The sequence below is a fragment of the Bos grunniens genome, chromosome 7 (genome assembly GCF_055505025.1).
Source record: "Bos grunniens cultivar Pamir isolate PY7600 chromosome 7, Bosgru_T2T1.0, whole genome shotgun sequence".
Lineage (NCBI taxonomy): Eukaryota > Metazoa > Chordata > Mammalia > Artiodactyla > Bovidae > Bos > Bos grunniens.
Genome location: NC_141171.1, coordinates 61537157 through 61554133, shown reverse-complemented (window position 1 = coordinate 61554133; position 16977 = coordinate 61537157). Strand labels below are relative to the sequence as shown.

At 52.9% G+C, this 16977-nt stretch overlaps 1 protein-coding gene across 4 annotated transcripts in view; it reads left to right on the top strand.

The window, feature by feature from the left end:
• Positions 1-16977, top strand: part of CAMK2A (calcium/calmodulin dependent protein kinase II alpha) — a 64377-nt gene that overhangs the window by 25060 nt on the left and 22340 nt on the right. For all 4 annotated transcript variants that reach the window (XM_086412438.1, XM_086412436.1, XM_086412439.1 and 1 more), the window contains exons 4-12: positions 5478-5532; positions 6376-6441; positions 6548-6620; positions 9646-9748; positions 11313-11396; positions 11537-11631; positions 12650-12772; positions 13117-13200; positions 14685-14727. In XM_086412438.1, the coding sequence (XP_086268564.1) occupies positions 5478-5532; positions 6376-6441; positions 6548-6620; positions 9646-9748; positions 11313-11396; positions 11537-11631; positions 12650-12772; positions 13117-13200; positions 14685-14727 (726 nt within the window). The remainder of the gene's footprint in view (positions 1-5477; positions 5533-6375; positions 6442-6547; positions 6621-9645; positions 9749-11312; positions 11397-11536; positions 11632-12649; positions 12773-13116; positions 13201-14684; positions 14728-16977) is intronic.

Below are 16977 nucleotides of genomic sequence, written 5' to 3'. Positions count from 1 at the left end.
GTTCTGTTTTCTCATCTGGAAAATGGGAATGATAGATACCTTGTAGGCTTATGATGATCAAACAAATCATAGCACAATGACAGACCCTGGGGAAGGGCTATGGATCATTTAGTTGCTCCATCCTTTCTCAATCTACACCCTCCAATAGAACAACCTTACCGAAAGACTTACCTTTTGCCTGAATCTTCGTGTGATTCTCATTCCTCCGAGCCATCAAGATTTTGAGTCATTGGTTTGGGGCACTATATATAATATTCTGGTTAAGAAAATGGAATTTTTAGTCAGACACACCTGGGTTCAAATCCGAATTCTACCTTTCATTTCGTATCTGAGGTTGGGCAGGCTACAAACTTCTCAGACTTAGTACCTTCCTCTGTGAAATAAGGATAATCATGGTACCCACTTTCTAGAGCCGTTGTGAGGGTTAAGTGAGATGTTGCAAGTAAAGTACTTAGCACAAGCCTGGCAGGTGGTAGAATCTCAGAAATGGCAGCCATAGTCTTCATTATCATCATCACTTGAGTTATGACTCCTTCATTCATTGACCTGATGTCAAGGACATCTGAGACCCCACCATGTGCCAAGGCCTCTGCTAGTCTCTGAGGATGTGTGGAAGAAATGAGGGTGGGAGAGGAGTGGGGTAGCTGATGGACAGGGAAGTAGAGAGCAGAGCTGAGATCCAGAACAAGAAGATGGTTGGGAGAACCTAAAACTATTGTCAAGGCTGGAAGGGTCCTTGGAGGGTACCACTTTCTGAGCCTCCAAGCACCTCAGTTCAAAGTAGTTGTAATCTGTCCAAAAGAGTGCAGATCGGTCCAGATGTGGCTATAGAACCTGAGAAGTGGGTCTGTGCCCAAAGAAACTAGACTATTCAGCCTGCTTAGTGATCCCAGCCAAGCTCACTGCTCTCTGCCCGTGTGTGGCCACAGCCCAGCCCTAAGAGGCAAAGTCAGGGAGGTCGCTGGCTCAGGACAGGGGGAACAAGCTGCACCATACACAAAGCATTTCCCTCCTAGATCTTGCTTCGGGGAGGACAGCACTCTGCTCTCTGTACCATTAGCACCTGCTGATGAAGTGGACCCCCACCCACACCTTAAAAGCCACCCAAGGAGCAGGAGGAGATAACCTGAGAGTTTAGCAGGTGATATGGGGTGGCAGAGGGAAGTGAGGTTAGTGATGAAGATGGCGATGTCTTCATTTATTAAGTTTTTCCTAGTGCCAAGCACTGTGTTGAGTGCCTTACTAGCATCTTGAGTTAACTCCTGACACCAGTCCAGTGTAGTAGTATTGGCTCTGCTGCTAGGAAAGGAGGCTCAGAGAGGTTACATAATTTGCCCAAACTCACACAGCTTCTAAGAGGTGGAGCTAGTAAGCAAAGTCAGAGAGTCTGACTGAAGAGCCCATGTTCTCAGTACTTCTGTGGCCATCAGGGGTGTCTTGGGGGCAGTGGCCAGAGGAACAAGTATGACCCTTCAATTTCTGAGAAAGAAATTGTAACTGTTGGAAATAGGACAGAATGTCAGAAGTTCATGAATCCAGCTACACAAATGAAAACTAGGTTACAGATTTGTTTGTTCTGTGACAGAGACAGCATAAGTCCATGAGCACAGACATGCCAGTCTCCCCACCAGGCAGTGGTACTGTCACATAGGCCATAGCCTTTGAATCCTTGCCTCTCTTGGGCTCTAGGCTGAGTTTTTCCTCAGGGTGGCCTCCAACCACAGGAAGAGAGGTTTTGTGTATGAAAACAGCACTGAAATGAGGAATCCTGTCTCCTGTGCCCTGAGCCAAGATTTAGCCATCTCTTGGGGACTGAAGCCAACTCCAGGATCATCCCGCAGGTGGGGACTGGAATCCAGCCCATATCCCCCTGCTCACAGGGCCAGCCTTCAAAATCAGCACAAAAGCACCATCGGAGCTAGAGGAAGCTCTGGAGACACTCTCTCCCATTCTATCCATTTCCCTGAGCCCTGAGGACCTTCTCTAAAAGAGGCTGAGGCTTCTGGCCAGAGGGAACCCTAGTCTTCTTGGAGCTCCTCCCAAATGGCTGTTGACGTGGTTCTAAAAGCTCTTTCTTGAGATGGTTCTGGATGCAGCTTGGCTTCTCAGAGATTCTCACAATCACACACACAAAAAAGGAGTTAAAACCTCAAACATCTGAGCAGCGTAGAGGAGAAGGAGTTTGCTCCTGAAGAATCCTTTTGGAGTAAAGGGTCTTTCTCAAAACTTTATCTTGGTACACTATTAAAGCAAGTTTATGGTAGCTAAATGATAAAACAAATAATTTTAAAGTATCTCCTATAATCTCAGCATCTGGAGCTAACATTGATGATGTATACATCCATGTGGTATCTGATGTCTGTAGCTCCCTAAAACATATCAGGTCAGGTTTCCTACAAGCAGAGCCTGAGGCAAGGATTCAGATGTGTGTGGGAACACGAGGGCGTGCTCCCGGGGGAGACCTGTAAGGGTAGCGAGATGTGGGATGGAGGAAGGGGAAAGGAACCAAGCGGAGATGTGGCTTCAGGTCAAGTCTAACTCTGACCTGATCCCAGGTGGAGGGTGCAGTGGGGAGGCCTCTGTAACATAAACCGTGTCTTGGAGCTGTCTCTCCTTTAAGGCAGACTGGCCTTTTGCATGGCCTCTGCCTCCCCACATTAGTTCATCATTGCCTGAAGGCTGTAGGTAACCTTGTGGGCAAGGTGGGCAGTTCCATTAGCAGTGGGCAGTTCTCCAGAGGAGGGCACCTGCACATGGTTAGCCAACCCCCCAGCAGCTGCAGGATGGCTGCACCATCTTCCTACAGGAGGTCTGAGCAGGGCACCAAAATAGGGCTTTCAGATTCTGCACACACAAAATATAAGGTGCTCAGTTCAAAACACACATACGTTTCAAAAGTCTATTTTTGCTTTGAAGTGCACTTAAAAGTTGAAATAGATTGAAGGATGAAGGGATGGATAGAAATGTAGTAAGGCATATATGAGAAATGGAGTGAAATGACAACCCACTTCAGTAACCTTGCTTGGGAATCCCCACAGACACAGGACCCTGGCAGGCTACAGACCATGGAGTCACAATGAATCAGACATGACTGAGAGACTGAGCATGCACACACATATGAGAAAACACTAATAACAGAATCTAGGTGGTCAATGACACCCCACTCCAGTACTCTTGCCTGGAAAATCCCATGGACGGAGGAGCCTGGTAGGCTGCAGTCCATGGAGTCATTAAGAGTCGGACACGACTGAGAAACTTCACTTTCACTTTCATGCATTGGAGAAGGAAATGGCAACCCACTCCAGTGTTCTTGCCTGGAGAATCCCAGGGACGGGAGAGCCTGGTGGGCTGCCATCTATGGGATCGCACAGAGTCGGACACGACTGAAGTAACTTAGCAGCAGCAGCAGCAGCAAGTAGTATGTACATAGGTATTCACTTGACTGTATTTTGAAAATTTTTATTATAAAATGTTGATTAAAAAATTAAAGCAGGATTAAATTATACATACTCAGGCTACTTAGTTTTTAGTTTTGCTGTAAAATAGTTTAAAAACATCTTTCAGTCATTATTTATAAATATATATATTTAAGGTTTTAAAAAACATTTTATTTAAATTTGTATCCCTTCATCCTCCATCTCGGGTCCCCATCTGTGGAGGCACCCACTCTCCAAACTTTATGGGGAGAATACTTTGGCCACCTGATATAAAGAGCTGAAGCATTGAAAAAGACCCTGACGCTGGGAAAGATTGAAGGCAGGAGGAGAAGGGAACGACAGAGGATGAGATGGTTGGATGGTATCACCAACTCGATGGACATGAGTTTGAGCAAACTCCGGGAGATAGTGAAGGACAGAGAAGCCTGGCATGTTGCAGTTCGTGAGGTCACAAAGAGTTGGACATGACTGAGCAACTGAACAGCGACATGAGGGCCATATGCTTTAAGGGACTCAATATTGTATGTGGCAGAAATTCAGATGGCACTGGGGCTTACAGTGAAAAGTCTCACCCGCCCACAACTCCAGCTGTCCTAATTCCCTTCCCCAAGGCCACCTCAGTGCCCACATCGCTGGATCATTCCAGAGAGACGAACGCCATACCCAAGCCGAAATGTAGCCTCCTTTTTAGAAAGGACTGTGCATACTGCTTTGCTCTTTCACCGAACAACAAGATTTAGATATGATTCCGAACTAGTGAATAAAGAACTGCTGCATTATTTTAACATTTTCCATTGTGTGATTACCATAACTCTTTGAGCCCACCCTCCCCGCTGCCCATGGACCTGTTTAGGTTGTGGTACAGGGAAGGACATGAACTTGACCTGGGAGAACTTGCCCTTGGCTGGCAGGGTGCAGGCCCCCTAGAGTCAGCCCCAGGCCTTGGGCTCTCCCTCCTTTTTTTTTTTTGAAAGAAGCTTAGGGGGTAATTTTGGAAGCTCTGGGCTCCTGGGAGCTTTGCCTCTGTTCTTGGTAAATGAGGTATGAAAAGATGACAGTTTCTCAGCAGGCCAGAACTCTGGGATTGCTGTCATTCCCTCGTCCACCAGCTCTGTTATCTCTTCAGACCTGGAAGCAGAGGAGTGGCATTAGCGCAGGGCCAGCACTGAGTCAACATGGATTATGTGCCTCATGGAATTCTCACAACAAGCCTGCAATTCCAGGAGTTTCATTCTCATTGTCCAAGCAAGGAAAGTGAAGTCATGTCTGACTCTTTGTGACCCCATGGACTGTTGCCTACCAGGCTCCTCTGTCCATAGAATTTTCCAGGCCAGAGTACTGGAGTGGGTTGCCATTTCCTTCTCCAGGGGATCTTTCCAACCCAGGGATGGAACCTGGGTCTCCTGCATTGCAGGCAGACGCATTACCATTTGAGCCACCAGGGAAGCCCTCCAAGCAAGGAAAGAGGCTCAGAAAGGTATAGCAACTTGGTCAAAGATGCACAGTTAGCAAGTGGCAGAGATTTGAGTCACAGGCTCTTTCCATGACCCTGGCCTGCCCAGCAGGGAAACTGAAGGTTGGAGAGGGAAGGGGACTAAACTCTGACCAAAGCTGGAGTCTTTTGTCTTAATGCTCAGGCTTCTTCGGGTGATGCCTCAGGTCAGTGAGGGCTTCCCTGATAGCTAAGACAGTAAAGGATCCACCTGCTAATGCAGGAGATGTGGGTTCAGTCCCTGGGTTGGGAAGATCCCCTGCAGTAGGAAATGGCAACCCACTCCAGTATTCTTGCCTGGAGAATCCCTTGGACAGAAGAACGTGGAAGGCTCTTCTGGGGTCCATGGGGTCGCCAAGGGTCAGATACGACTGAGTGACTACACAACAGAGGTGAGCCTTTGTTCATGCTTTGTCAAAGCACCTCGTAACTGGCTTGAGCTCAGTGACTTTCAGAGAAATTGGAATGTTGGCTATTTGAGGGGGGAGAGGGGCGTGAGTGGGGAGCCTTGAGTCCTGCATAACCAGCTACCTTGGCCCCTCCTGCAGTCCGGCTCCATGACAGCATCTCTGAGGAGGGACACCATTACCTGATCTTTGACCTGTAAGTTTGGCCTCACCCTGGGGTGTCCAGTGGGGATGGGGACAGCCCTGGCAGGGGAGACTCCACTGGGTCCCTTGGTTTGAAGTGTCCCCATAGCCCCCAGATTGGGCTGAATTCTCTCTTCTGATAGAGTTTCCCAAAATGTGGTAGGCCTGCCACCCAAGCAGTGCAGGCTGGTTTTCCTGACACACCAACAAACACTTTTAACTTTCATCATCATATATTTAGTTTTGCTTCTATTTGTGGCCAGTGATGCTGGTTTTCCATTTCTAGTGGTGCTATGAAGTTTCCTTTCAGAATAAATTTAAAGTTTTTAAAGCCAGGCAATAGAATGAAAAGCAATCACGAACTGAGAGGCCTCAGTGGTTCTTGGCCTCATCTGTAAAGAACAGCACTTGAGACAGTGGGGGAGGCTGTGCATGGCTGGGGCTGGGGAGTGGGCGGAGGGCAGTGAGCTATTGGAAATCTCTGTACCTTTGGCTCAATTTTGATGGGAACCTAAAGCTACTCTTTAAAAAAGTCTATTAAAAAACAACAACAACAAAAAGCTCCAGCCCTTGGATTTCCAAGAGCCTGATGAATCATAGTGACAAGTTCTGAGTGTTCTACCCCCTGTCCTGACCTCAGCCTGGCTTTGGTGGAGGAGAAGGCTGAGGATGGAGGGGAGGTGGACTGGAAGTCAGGAAGGGAGTTATACCAGAGGGCATCCCCGTGGCCTCTGGGGCCCCTCCCTTTGGGGCTGAGGTTCTGAGGTCCCTGGGCCCCATCCTTAACTTTCTGGAGACTCTTCCAAAAGACACCTGGGGCCTTTGTGGGAGGGTGACTCTGTTCCTGTCTCCCCAGCGTCACCGGCGGGGAGCTGTTTGAAGACATCGTGGCCCGGGAGTATTACAGTGAGGCGGATGCCAGGTGAGTGAGAGGTGCAGCCAGGCGGCGCCGGGGGCAGGGCACTCCCTCCTGGGGCCTCCCAGGGGAGGCCCGCCCTCACTCCCCGCCCCTCCCTCTCTCTCCCCAGTCACTGCATCCAGCAGATCCTGGAGGCTGTGCTGCACTGCCACCAGATGGGGGTGGTGCATCGGGACCTGAAGGTCAGTGACCCTCCCCACCCCCACCCCAAGAGGCTGGCTCACCAGGAGCCTGCTCATTTGCGCCCAGCCCCTCCCTCAACCTGCGGAGCCAGTGTTATTATCATAGCCCCGTCAGCTTTCCTGAGTTGGGCTGCGTGGGAAAATTTTTCCCCACTCTTCAGATGAGGAAACTGAGCTCAGGGAAGCAGGGCATCTGCACTCGGGACCCAGGTCTCCCGACTCCCAGTCCCAGGCTAGGTGAGAGGCGGCTAGACTGCCAAGGCTGGCTCTGGGCGGGGGGCGGGGTGGGGGAGGTCCAGATTCCAGTGAGGCCACTTTCTAGTTGCATGGCGTCAGCTTCATTATAGTGGGGGTTGCCATAGCAACCTCAGTACAGGGTCAGTGAGGATGTCAAAGGAGACAGCACAGTGCCCGGAATGTCGAGGCGTTGTTAGTCTTGCTTCCGGTCTCTGGAAGGGAGTGACGGTAGGAAAGCAGGCTTTGAGGCCTTCCGAGTCCTGCCTCTTCCCACTTGAGGAGATGAGCAGGACTAAGCAGATGCAGGTGTAGGCTTGGCACTGGCTGCACAGCCTGGCCCAGTCAGCACAACTTCATGGTGCTCCTCTGCTGGGCCTCACAGCATCAGTGACTGGTAGTTGCCTAACATCATCTCCATTTTGCAGAGCAGGAAACAAAGGCCCAAAGAGTCCAAGGGTTTTCCCGAGAACATGCAGTTCACTTGTGCCTGAGCTAGGGCTGGAGCCCTGGCCTCCCGACCCCAGGTCCCCTGCCCTCAGTGGGCTGGGGCTAAAAAGCCACTGACCGCACCGCCTGCTTCTGTAGCAGCCCCTTCTAGGTGACCCTGCTGGGTGTCTGTCAACCGTCTGCTTTTTGACTTCCGGGGACTATGAGCTCACTTTTTATGGGGTAGCCCCTTGAACTGTTAGGAAATGTTCCTCCAGTCTTTCCCCATGCTGGGGGCTTCACCTGTGAACCCCAGTTCTACCCTTTGGGGCCACACAGAGGTCAAGCCCCCAGCACAGAGAAGCCCTGGAGGCTCGTGGGTAGCTTTGCAGTAGCTCCTGAGGCTTCTGCAGGCTGTTCTCTATTCCCCCCCGATGGAATTCCCAAGCCTTCCTCGTCCTGGCCCCTCCCTGGCCCTCCTCCTGTCTGCCCAGACCCCTCTCTGGCAGGCAGTGCTCTGACCAGAACCCCTGCTCACCCTTGACAATCACGAGCCATCTGTGGCTCCGCACCCGAGCCCAGGTGGGCTCCCCGCGTCTCAGTCTAGACCCGAAGGCAAGTGTGCATGCAGAGAGGGTCTCTGGCCAGATTGCAGGGCAGCTCTCCCCAGGGGCCTGTTCCCATTATAACCACAGCCCCTGCCTGAGAGGAGGAACAGGGAAAGAGGCAGCACAAATTTAGGCCACTCTGGGTAGATTAATTAGTGGCGCATTCATCAAATCAGGGCAGAACAGCTACCAAGACCCAGGACATGCTGGGAACACAGTCCCCAGAGGACCAAAGAGGCCTTAACCAGGGGCAGATGGAGCTATACTTGTTTGCGTCCTGCCTAGCTTTGGGCAGTGAAAGGTCGGATGTGGAACCCCTCCTAAGTTCTAGTGGGAAAGCGGGTCAGAGGAAACCAGCTGTCTGCAGAGACTAGGAGCCCACACCCCCCATCTACAAACAAAAAGTATGAGTACTGATGCCTATCCAACACTTGTAGGACACTGGGAAGTGCTTTACAGGGATTTATTGCAATTAATCCATATGCCACCCCATGAAGTAGGCATTATTCCCACTTTTGGAGAAGAAACTGAGGCCAGAGAAGTGATATTAATTTACCCAAGTTCCATAGCATAGAATGGCAGCACTGGGATCAGAAGCTAGGGCTTTCTAACTAGAAAGTCCCCACGCTAACTACCTCTCTGTCCTGAGGAGAAGGATTTTCTGTCCTCAGACTCAGCAGAAGATGGCAGCCTTCATGCCTCCATAGGACAGGTGGCACGTAGGAGGCCCTGCAGCAATCACTTTGGAGGGGCTCAGAGCACATCTCTAGCCAGACTGTGCCTCGATCTGGTTCTATCAACACCAGCTGTGTGACCTCGGTCAAGTGACTTAACCTCTCTGAACCCCAGTTTCCTTATTTTCATACATACTTCAGTGCCTGCTATGTGCTGCCCACTGTTTTGGGTGCTAATGATACATTGGTGGACAGAACTCATATTGCACAGAGGTGACAGATGCAGCCTACCAGGCTCCTCCATCTGTGGGATTTTCCAGACAGGAGTACTGGAGTGGGGTGCCATTGCCTTCTCTGAGATACATCGGTGGACAGAAACTCATATTGCACAGAGGTGACAGATAATGAATAAGCACATAGACAGATGGGAAAACACTTAGAAATTGTGATGAGATCTATTAAGGTAACAACAAGCTGCTAAGACAGAAGATACCTGGGAACTCCTCCTTTAGATAGAGTAGTCATGGAGGGCTTCTTGAAGGAGGTGACATGGTGAAAGCTGGATGATGAGAAGGAGCCACACCTGTGAAGCTCAGAGGGCGAGCAAATCACGCAAGGGGAGCAGGAAGTACAAAGGCCCTGAGGTGGAACAAGAATGACTGTCTCTGAGGATGTAAGGAGGCCACTGGAGGAGAGTGCTTACCCTAAAGGATTGTTGGGATGACAAATCGAATGATGTATGCAAAACCTTTAGCCCAGTGACTGGCGTATAGTAGAAGCACTGCCCCACTCCACCTCAGCCCCAGAACCAAACCCTGCTGGAAGCTGAAGGAGGGGTTGGCAGGCTGAAAAAGGGTCTTCTGTTTGCAGCAGATGGAGGGCTGCAGTGGGGTAGTCCCATCTCTGGGAAGTGCAGGGGTCCTGTGGTTGGGGCTGGAGGGAGGCAGGGACAGGGAGCCTCTGGATCGCTCAGCTGCTCCTCCTGAAAACCCAGATCTCTAGAGGTGAGATTCTGAATATGCTCACTGTCCCCTGACTTCTTCCTCTCCCACGTTTCCTCTTCTCTCTGGTCCTGGGAAGCCGGAGAACCTGTTGCTGGCCTCCAAGCTCAAGGGCGCTGCGGTGAAGCTGGCGGACTTTGGCCTGGCCATAGAGGTAGAGGGCGAGCAGCAGGCGTGGTTTGGTGAGTGGGGGCAGGGGGTGGCAGGGGTGTTGGCAGCCAGCCTTGAGTTGACACATTGGCCTCTAGGAACCCTCTGCCTGAGCGGGGGCCGGTTGGAGATGGATGTTGCCCCAGCCAGGGCTCAGGGAGCAGAGGGCTCCTTACCCAGACTCTTTGCATCAGTGGTTGTCGCCCATCCTAGCTCCCTGGGGTCCAGGCCTGGGACTTGGTTGTCATTAAAACAGTACCTGACTTCTTCACATGCGCATCCAATACTGTCGGCTGGGGGCTTCCGTGAGTTCCCCAGCAGCCTGGGTGCTAGATTATCATCTTGATTTTAAAGATGAGGAATGGGGGCTAAGAAACTAAGAATAGGTCAAAGGAAATTAAAAGGGGTGGAGTCATGCTCTTGAGATTTTGGCGTAATTGAGTCCTTTCGGCTATCTGGGAATACTTTTTAGTGAGCAATGTTGATCAGTGGTTAGGAGCTTGAGCTCTGGGTTCATATCCTGACTGTGCTATTTACAAGGCATATGACTTTGAGTGAGTCATTTCTCTGAGACTTCATTTTCTTGTCTGTAAAATGGGGATAATAAAAGTATGTTCCTTGGGACTGTGTGAAGATTAAATGAGATCAGGCATGGAAAGTTCTCAGTCTTGCTTAGCATGCTGCTGCTGCTGCTAAGTCGCTTCAGTCGTGTCCGACTCTGTTCGACCCCATAGACGGCAGCCCGCCAGGGTCCCCCATTCCTGGGATTCTCCAGGCAAGAACACTGGAGTGGGTTGCCATTTCCTTCTCCAATGCATGAAAGTGAAAAGTGAAAGTGAAGTCGCTCAGTCGTGTCCGACTCTTAGTGACCTCATGGACTGCAGCCTACCAGGCTCCTCCATCCATGGGATTTTCCAGGCAAGAGTACTGGAGTGGGGTGCCATTGCTTTCTCCCATACATACTCCTTAATAGGAACTATTCTCACAATAACTTACCAAAACATTTTGGGTGTCCATTTTTTTAAGTAGTTCTCCCAACAGTGCTGGGAGGTGTTTAGGATACAAATCCCTAATCCCTTGTTTCACAGATGAGGAAACTGAGGCCCCAAAGGAAAAGGGACCTACCTAAAGGACTTAGGACAAAGCCAGTGTTAGGGATAGGCCTCCTGCCACCCCAGGACCAGATCCTGGATGGAGCGGGGAGTGGGTGAGGGTTCAGCTCAATCTGGTGCTGACAGGCCAGGACCTTTCATCTCAAGGACCACCAGCACTTGATTGGTGGAGGCTTCTGGAAGGGTTCTGCCAGAAATCTGTGACTCTGAGGCAGGGCCCTGTGGGAAGGACCCTGGGATGGATCAGTGCCATGAGGCTCTCAAGGCAGGTGGTGACCGCGTACTCTGCCCTTGTCCACCCTGGTCTAGAGGTGTTGCTGTCTTACCAGGTCAGGGCTTCCAGCCCTTGGCTGGCTCTGGGGGCAGGGGGTGTTTTCCCCGTCTCCAGGGCAGCCTTATCCCTCTTCCAGCAGGATCTTGCTCCCAGTTACTTACGTGCCAACCTCTGTGTATATGTCTGCCTGTCTGTGTGTCTGGGGAGCAGGGTTCGCAGGGACACCTGGATACCTCTCCCCAGAAGTGCTGCGGAAGGACCCGTATGGGAAGCCCGTGGACCTGTGGGCCTGCGGTGAGTCCATCTGAAGGCCCCTCCGTTCCCCTGGCTGCCTGCCCTCTGGTGCACTCTCTCTCCTTTCCCATCGCTCTCCTCCACGTGCCCTTTGTCCCTCCTATTCCTGGGGCTCAAGCTTCTCCTGGTCCTCTCCCCAGGGGTCATCCTGTACATCCTGCTGGTGGGGTACCCCCCGTTCTGGGATGAGGACCAGCATCGCCTGTACCAGCAGATCAAAGCTGGCGCCTATGATGTGAGTGGTGCTCCTGTCTCCAGCCTCCTTGCCAGCCCCTGGGTCCCATCCAGTGGGAGTCATGGCCCAGTGAGGCCAGAGACCCAAGGACGCCTCCCTCATGCCCTCCTGCCACTCTCTAGCTATGGGGTAGGGGTGACCAGCAGGTGGAGCCTGAGGGCTGACTGGGGCCAGACGATGAACTGGCCATGCTAGTGACTGGAGCATCTAAGTGATGGGGATTTAGTTCATGGGGCCCCAGGAGGCAGAATCAGCACAAAAGTAGAGTGGGATATAGAGGGGGCAGGCCCCAGAAGCCAGATTATCTCTCCATAGTTATACGCACACAATTATATATTGTATGTATATAGATAGACAGTAATAATAGCTAACACACATAGCAGTCTTCTAAATGCTTTCTATTATTATAATCTTCATACCAGTCATGACATAGGTACTGTTATTACTGCTTTTTTACAGATAGGGAAGCTGAGGCACAGAGAAGTTAAATAACTGGCCAGAACACACAGCTAAGAAATGGTAGAGCTGGCTTTAGTGAAGCCAGGCAGTCTGGCTTTAGTGTCCGTGCTTCTGCCTACCAAGTATACTGCTTTTCTGCACAGCTGATACCTATTGAGCCATGTGCCGTGCATTTTATATCATATTTAATCCTTACAACATCTCTAGGGATAGCTTGAGGGGTCGCATGTCCAAGGTGACTTGTCCAAGGTCACACAGCCCAGGAGGCAGAGCTGGGACTTGAACCCAACCTTCCGATTCTGAAGTCTGGGCTGTCACCACTGGCCTGCTGCTCTCCAGATAAGGCACGGCCTCAGAAGAGCAGAGGGAGGCCTCCTTTCCCCTTGCCATTGCCCTGATTTGTTGTGGGGCCAGGGGACCTTGCCCCAACTCCTGGTTGTGGATGCCCGAATGGACGGGCAGTAGGACCCCTGCCTGCTCCCCTGCCAGTCAGGGGCTGGGGGATCGCAGGGGTGGCCTGGGGTAGGCTGGGCAAACTTGGCCCCTCTGCCCCTTCCAGTTCCCGTCACCAGAATGGGACACCGTTACCCCAGAAGCCAAGGATCTGATCAATAAGATGCTGACCATCAACCCATCCAAACGCATCACGGCCGCTGAGGCCCTCAAGCACCCCTGGATCTCGGTGAGCCTTCCTCACAGACCTCAGGATCAAGACCCTCACAGTGTCCTGGACCTGCCTGCTGCCCCTCAGGCCCATGCTGGGCCTGAGGGGGCTTAGTTCAAGAGACTGACCTTGCTGTGGTTCTCAGGTGGAGAGTGGCAGTGGGAGGCATTCTGAGTTGGCACCATGACTGGTGGGGGGAGCTACTGGCTTCAAATGTCTCGTACCAGGATGTTTATACCATCCCTTAGAACAGAGAACTGTTCTTCACAAGATACCCACCCCATCCACAGGATATTCTTGGAGTGGGGGGACCTCGGGTGGGCCTGCCTCCCACTCACAGACCTCTCCCCTCCTTTCTCCAGCACCGGTCCACCGTGGCCTCCTGCATGCACAGACAGGAGACCGTGGACTGCCTGAAGAAGTTCAACGCCAGGAGAAAACTGAAGGTAACAGCAGGTCCTCATCCTCCATGCCCCACAGACAAGGGAATAGGTTGGCCTGGGTCTGCACAGAGGCCAAGAGACCCGCTCACTAGTTCTCTCCTTCACTGAGTCAACGAGTGTTATTGACCACCGGCTGTCTGGGCTGGGCAGTGAGCGCTGGCAAGGACAGTCAAGTGACCAGGACAGTACGGGGCAGTGGTGAGTGCTGCCCTGAAGCTGGGGGGGTCCACAGAGGGGCCAGAGAGGGGAACAGATCTGCATGGACTAGGGAAGGATCCCAGAAGCCTTTCTGGGCAAGTGGCGTTTGATCTGAGATCCCGAAGGATAAGCAGGTATTACCAGTGTAAAGTCTGATGGGGCAGGTGTTCTAGACACAGAGAATAGCCTGTGCAGAAGTCTGGAAGCATGAGCTTGACCCCTTAGGGGGACAGCAAGTGTTTCAGTGGGGCAGGGAGAGGTTTCCAGGAATGATACGCGACCATGGTAGGGGTGAGAGACCCCAGCTGCCAACCACTGGAAAGGAACGGCCAAGGGACTTGGCAGGGGCTGTGCCCTGAGGAAGTCACAGTGCGCCCTAGGTGAGCCCTGAGCTGCTGGCCTCTCAGCAGGTCTGTGTTCTCAGGGCTGTGACAGGTCCTGTCCTAGACCTTGCCGGGGGTCCTGTGAGCAGGTAGGAAGGATGACCGAGGGGCCCCCAGCTGGTTGGAACAGAGAAGCCATCAGCTGCTGAGTGACAGATGCTGAGGCCCTGGCTCCTTCAGAACTTCCTCACCAGCTTCCCCCAGGCCTGGTGTGGTGGCTCAGGACAGGGACATGGGCCAAGGGGGTGGTGGTGAGCATGATGCCAGGGGAACTGAGTCTCACCCCCAACCCCCAGTGGGAGCTGTCATAGATGTAGTCTCAAAATGTCAGAATCAGGGAGTCTTAAAATCATGGACCGCTGGACTCAGAGAATCTGAACTGGCCATTGGTCTCCAGTCCCCTTATTGATAGAGGAGGGTTTTTCCCCATTAATCCTCCAAGGTTCTGAGCCCAGGAACTACAGAAAGGGGGATGAGCCAGTACTAGAGTGAGGAGCTTTGTGTCCAGGCAGAAGATGCAGACAGAGAGAGCTGAGGGGTGCAGAGTCTGGTGTCCTTGCCCCAGCAGGAAACTTCCTTGGCCTTTAGGAACCCCCACTGACAGGTGTCCCCGAGCACATCCACCAGCTCTGGCCAGGCCGGTGGGATCTATTAATATCTGCTCCTTGGATGGCCCTATCTCCTGAGCAGTGCCAGCTAAGGCCTAGATCACCTCTGCCTCACCCTTCTCCCGGGAGGCGGGGATAGTCTCGGGGCTGTGGGGTGGGAGAAATGGAGGGCAAGGAGCTTCAGAAGGTTTTTGTGATGGAGCCCCTTCCTCTCCTTCCCCACCCCTCCCATCTCTGTCTCCTCTCCCCTCACCTATGGCCTCCTCTCCCCCAAACCGCCTTCTCTTTTCTGTTGCAGGGAGCCATCCTCACCACTATGCTGGCCACCAGGAACTTCTCTGGTAGGTGGTAGGACCTCGGATTCATCTTCACACACATCCTGCAGGAGGTGGGGGCATTGTCCAATGGGGTATCTGAGTGCAGATACCCCACACCAGAAGGCCTGTGGAGATGGGGCTGTAGAGGATTCAGTGGTTAGGGCTTGGCTCACCTGATACCACCTGCAGAAGTGGTAAAGGTCAAAGGTTATCAAGCCAAGGGCCCACAAGGAAGGGTTAGACGTTAACCCTCACCTCCCCTACCTCACAGCGGTGCTGGGTTCTCAGGCTGGGCCAGCTGTGGGGAGGCTCCCCATATGTCAGGGTCCAGATGTGGGAGGGACTGAGCCCGGCCCAGGGAGAGCGGCATTCCTGTTCCCCACAGTCACCAAGCAGTTCCCAAGCAGTACCGAGAGTGAAAGCGTGGGCTTTCACTCATGTGGCCTCTGTGACAAGGCGATTGCCACCCCCGTTTTCTGAATGAGGAAGCAGAGGCTCAGGGAGGTCAACTCTGACACACCCCAGGTCATGCTGCTAAAGGGAACTTTCAGGGCAGGTGTCACCAGTTCAGAGCACGTGCCCTTACTAGGCTGAGTCACCAAGGAGTCCAGGGTAGGAGCCTTTGGCCTTGGTCAAAGCCAGGCTGGTTAAGGCAGGGAAGGCCCAGTGACCTGCGGCATGTGGCCCTGAAGAGAGAAGGGGAAGGGATTAGCATCAGGGCTTAGCAAGAAGCTCCCCTTGGCATGCTGGAGAGTGCCGTGGCCAGTGCCCGCCAGAGGCGTCTCCCTGAGGAGCCCAGGATGGCTGACGGGGCAGCTGAGCAGATATAGCAAAGCTCACCCGAGGGGCCCTCTGGCTGGGGCTGGTGCCGGGACCGGCCGGGGAGGGCTGCTGTGGACAGGTGGCCAGCCCCACCATGAGGGCTCGGATCTGGGGAGCTGCAGGCCTGGCTTCTCTGAGAGGGCCCACCTGCCCATTTAACCAGCTGGCAGAATAAGACCCAGGCCCGGGAAGGCCCTGGAACTTCAGATTTGGGCTTTCCCCACCACACAGAGCTGCCTTCCCACGCGCTTCCCAGACAGGGATCCTGCAGTTCCTTAAACTGAAAGATGAGCCACCCAGGCAGTCAGAGTCTTTTTTTAACAACTGAAGGGCCCCTCAGGCACTCTAGTCCAGAGCTCACAAAATGGAGTACATAAGTTATTCCCTCTCTCTCCATGTGCTTGGGGGGCCAGTGGTGTTTTAAAACTTTTTTTGGTGGGGGGGCGGTGAGCAAGAGTTTCCAGCATTTTCATTTCATAGAAAATCTCCTGAAAATTAGAATATGTGGCCTCTGGAGACCCACAGTCCTGTCATAGTGGGCTGGAGTGAGAGGGGGCCCCCTTGGAGGCTTGAGGGGCAAGTCCTCCCCTTGCTTGCTGTGTATCCTGGTCCAGCCCACAGAGTACATGGAGGATGGAACAGCTATTCCTCTCGGCTTTGGGATCCAGAGGTACCCCGCCCCCCACTTGCTTTGCAAGGTGGAAACTTGGCAAGAGGGGAAAAATGCACAAGAGCCTGAGAGGGGTCATCGGTGGGAATGTGAGGATGACTGGCGGGCTGCACCAGCTGTGAGTTCCATCCTTCCAAACCTCTGGGGCATCATGTTCGGTACCGCCTCTCCTCCCCAGCTTGCTCTCATCCGGCGAAGGATTTAGCATGGCTACTGTTTACTGAGCATCTATTGCATACGTGCCAAGTGCTATGTCTCATTTAACTTAAAGCCATTTATTTGAGATCTGAAGCTGCCAGAAGTCAGGCTGCGCAGGGCTGGGTGTTCATGCCTTGTCCTGACTGGTGCCCTCTCCAAGGGCTCTGGCCAGAAGGTGAGAAGGAAGGAAATGGGAAATGCCAGGTGAGGCCTTCTTGGAAGTTGTTGCTCTGCTTTTCCTGACCACCAGGGAGATGGCCAGCCCCAGCCCAGAGCTCTAGAGTTTGAGGATGGGGAGGACTCTTCAGGGAATGGGTGCTCTGGCTGGGGTGGGCACCAGAAGAGCAGGGACTCGGGCGGGGGGGCACCTGCTTCTTATCACCAGCAAAATTCAGCTCGCAGCTGTCCAGAGTGAGTAGGCAGGGCTGACACATGACCTCCGTAGCAGCATGGGGCTAAAATTAGAGCCGGCCGGGGCGGGAGGGAGCGTCCAGCCCTGGGCTGGGGAGCCGGGCCTCCGGGTTGGCCACCACCAGCACGAGTGGTGACCGGGATCTGGAGGGAATCCCCAGACTGAAAGCGCT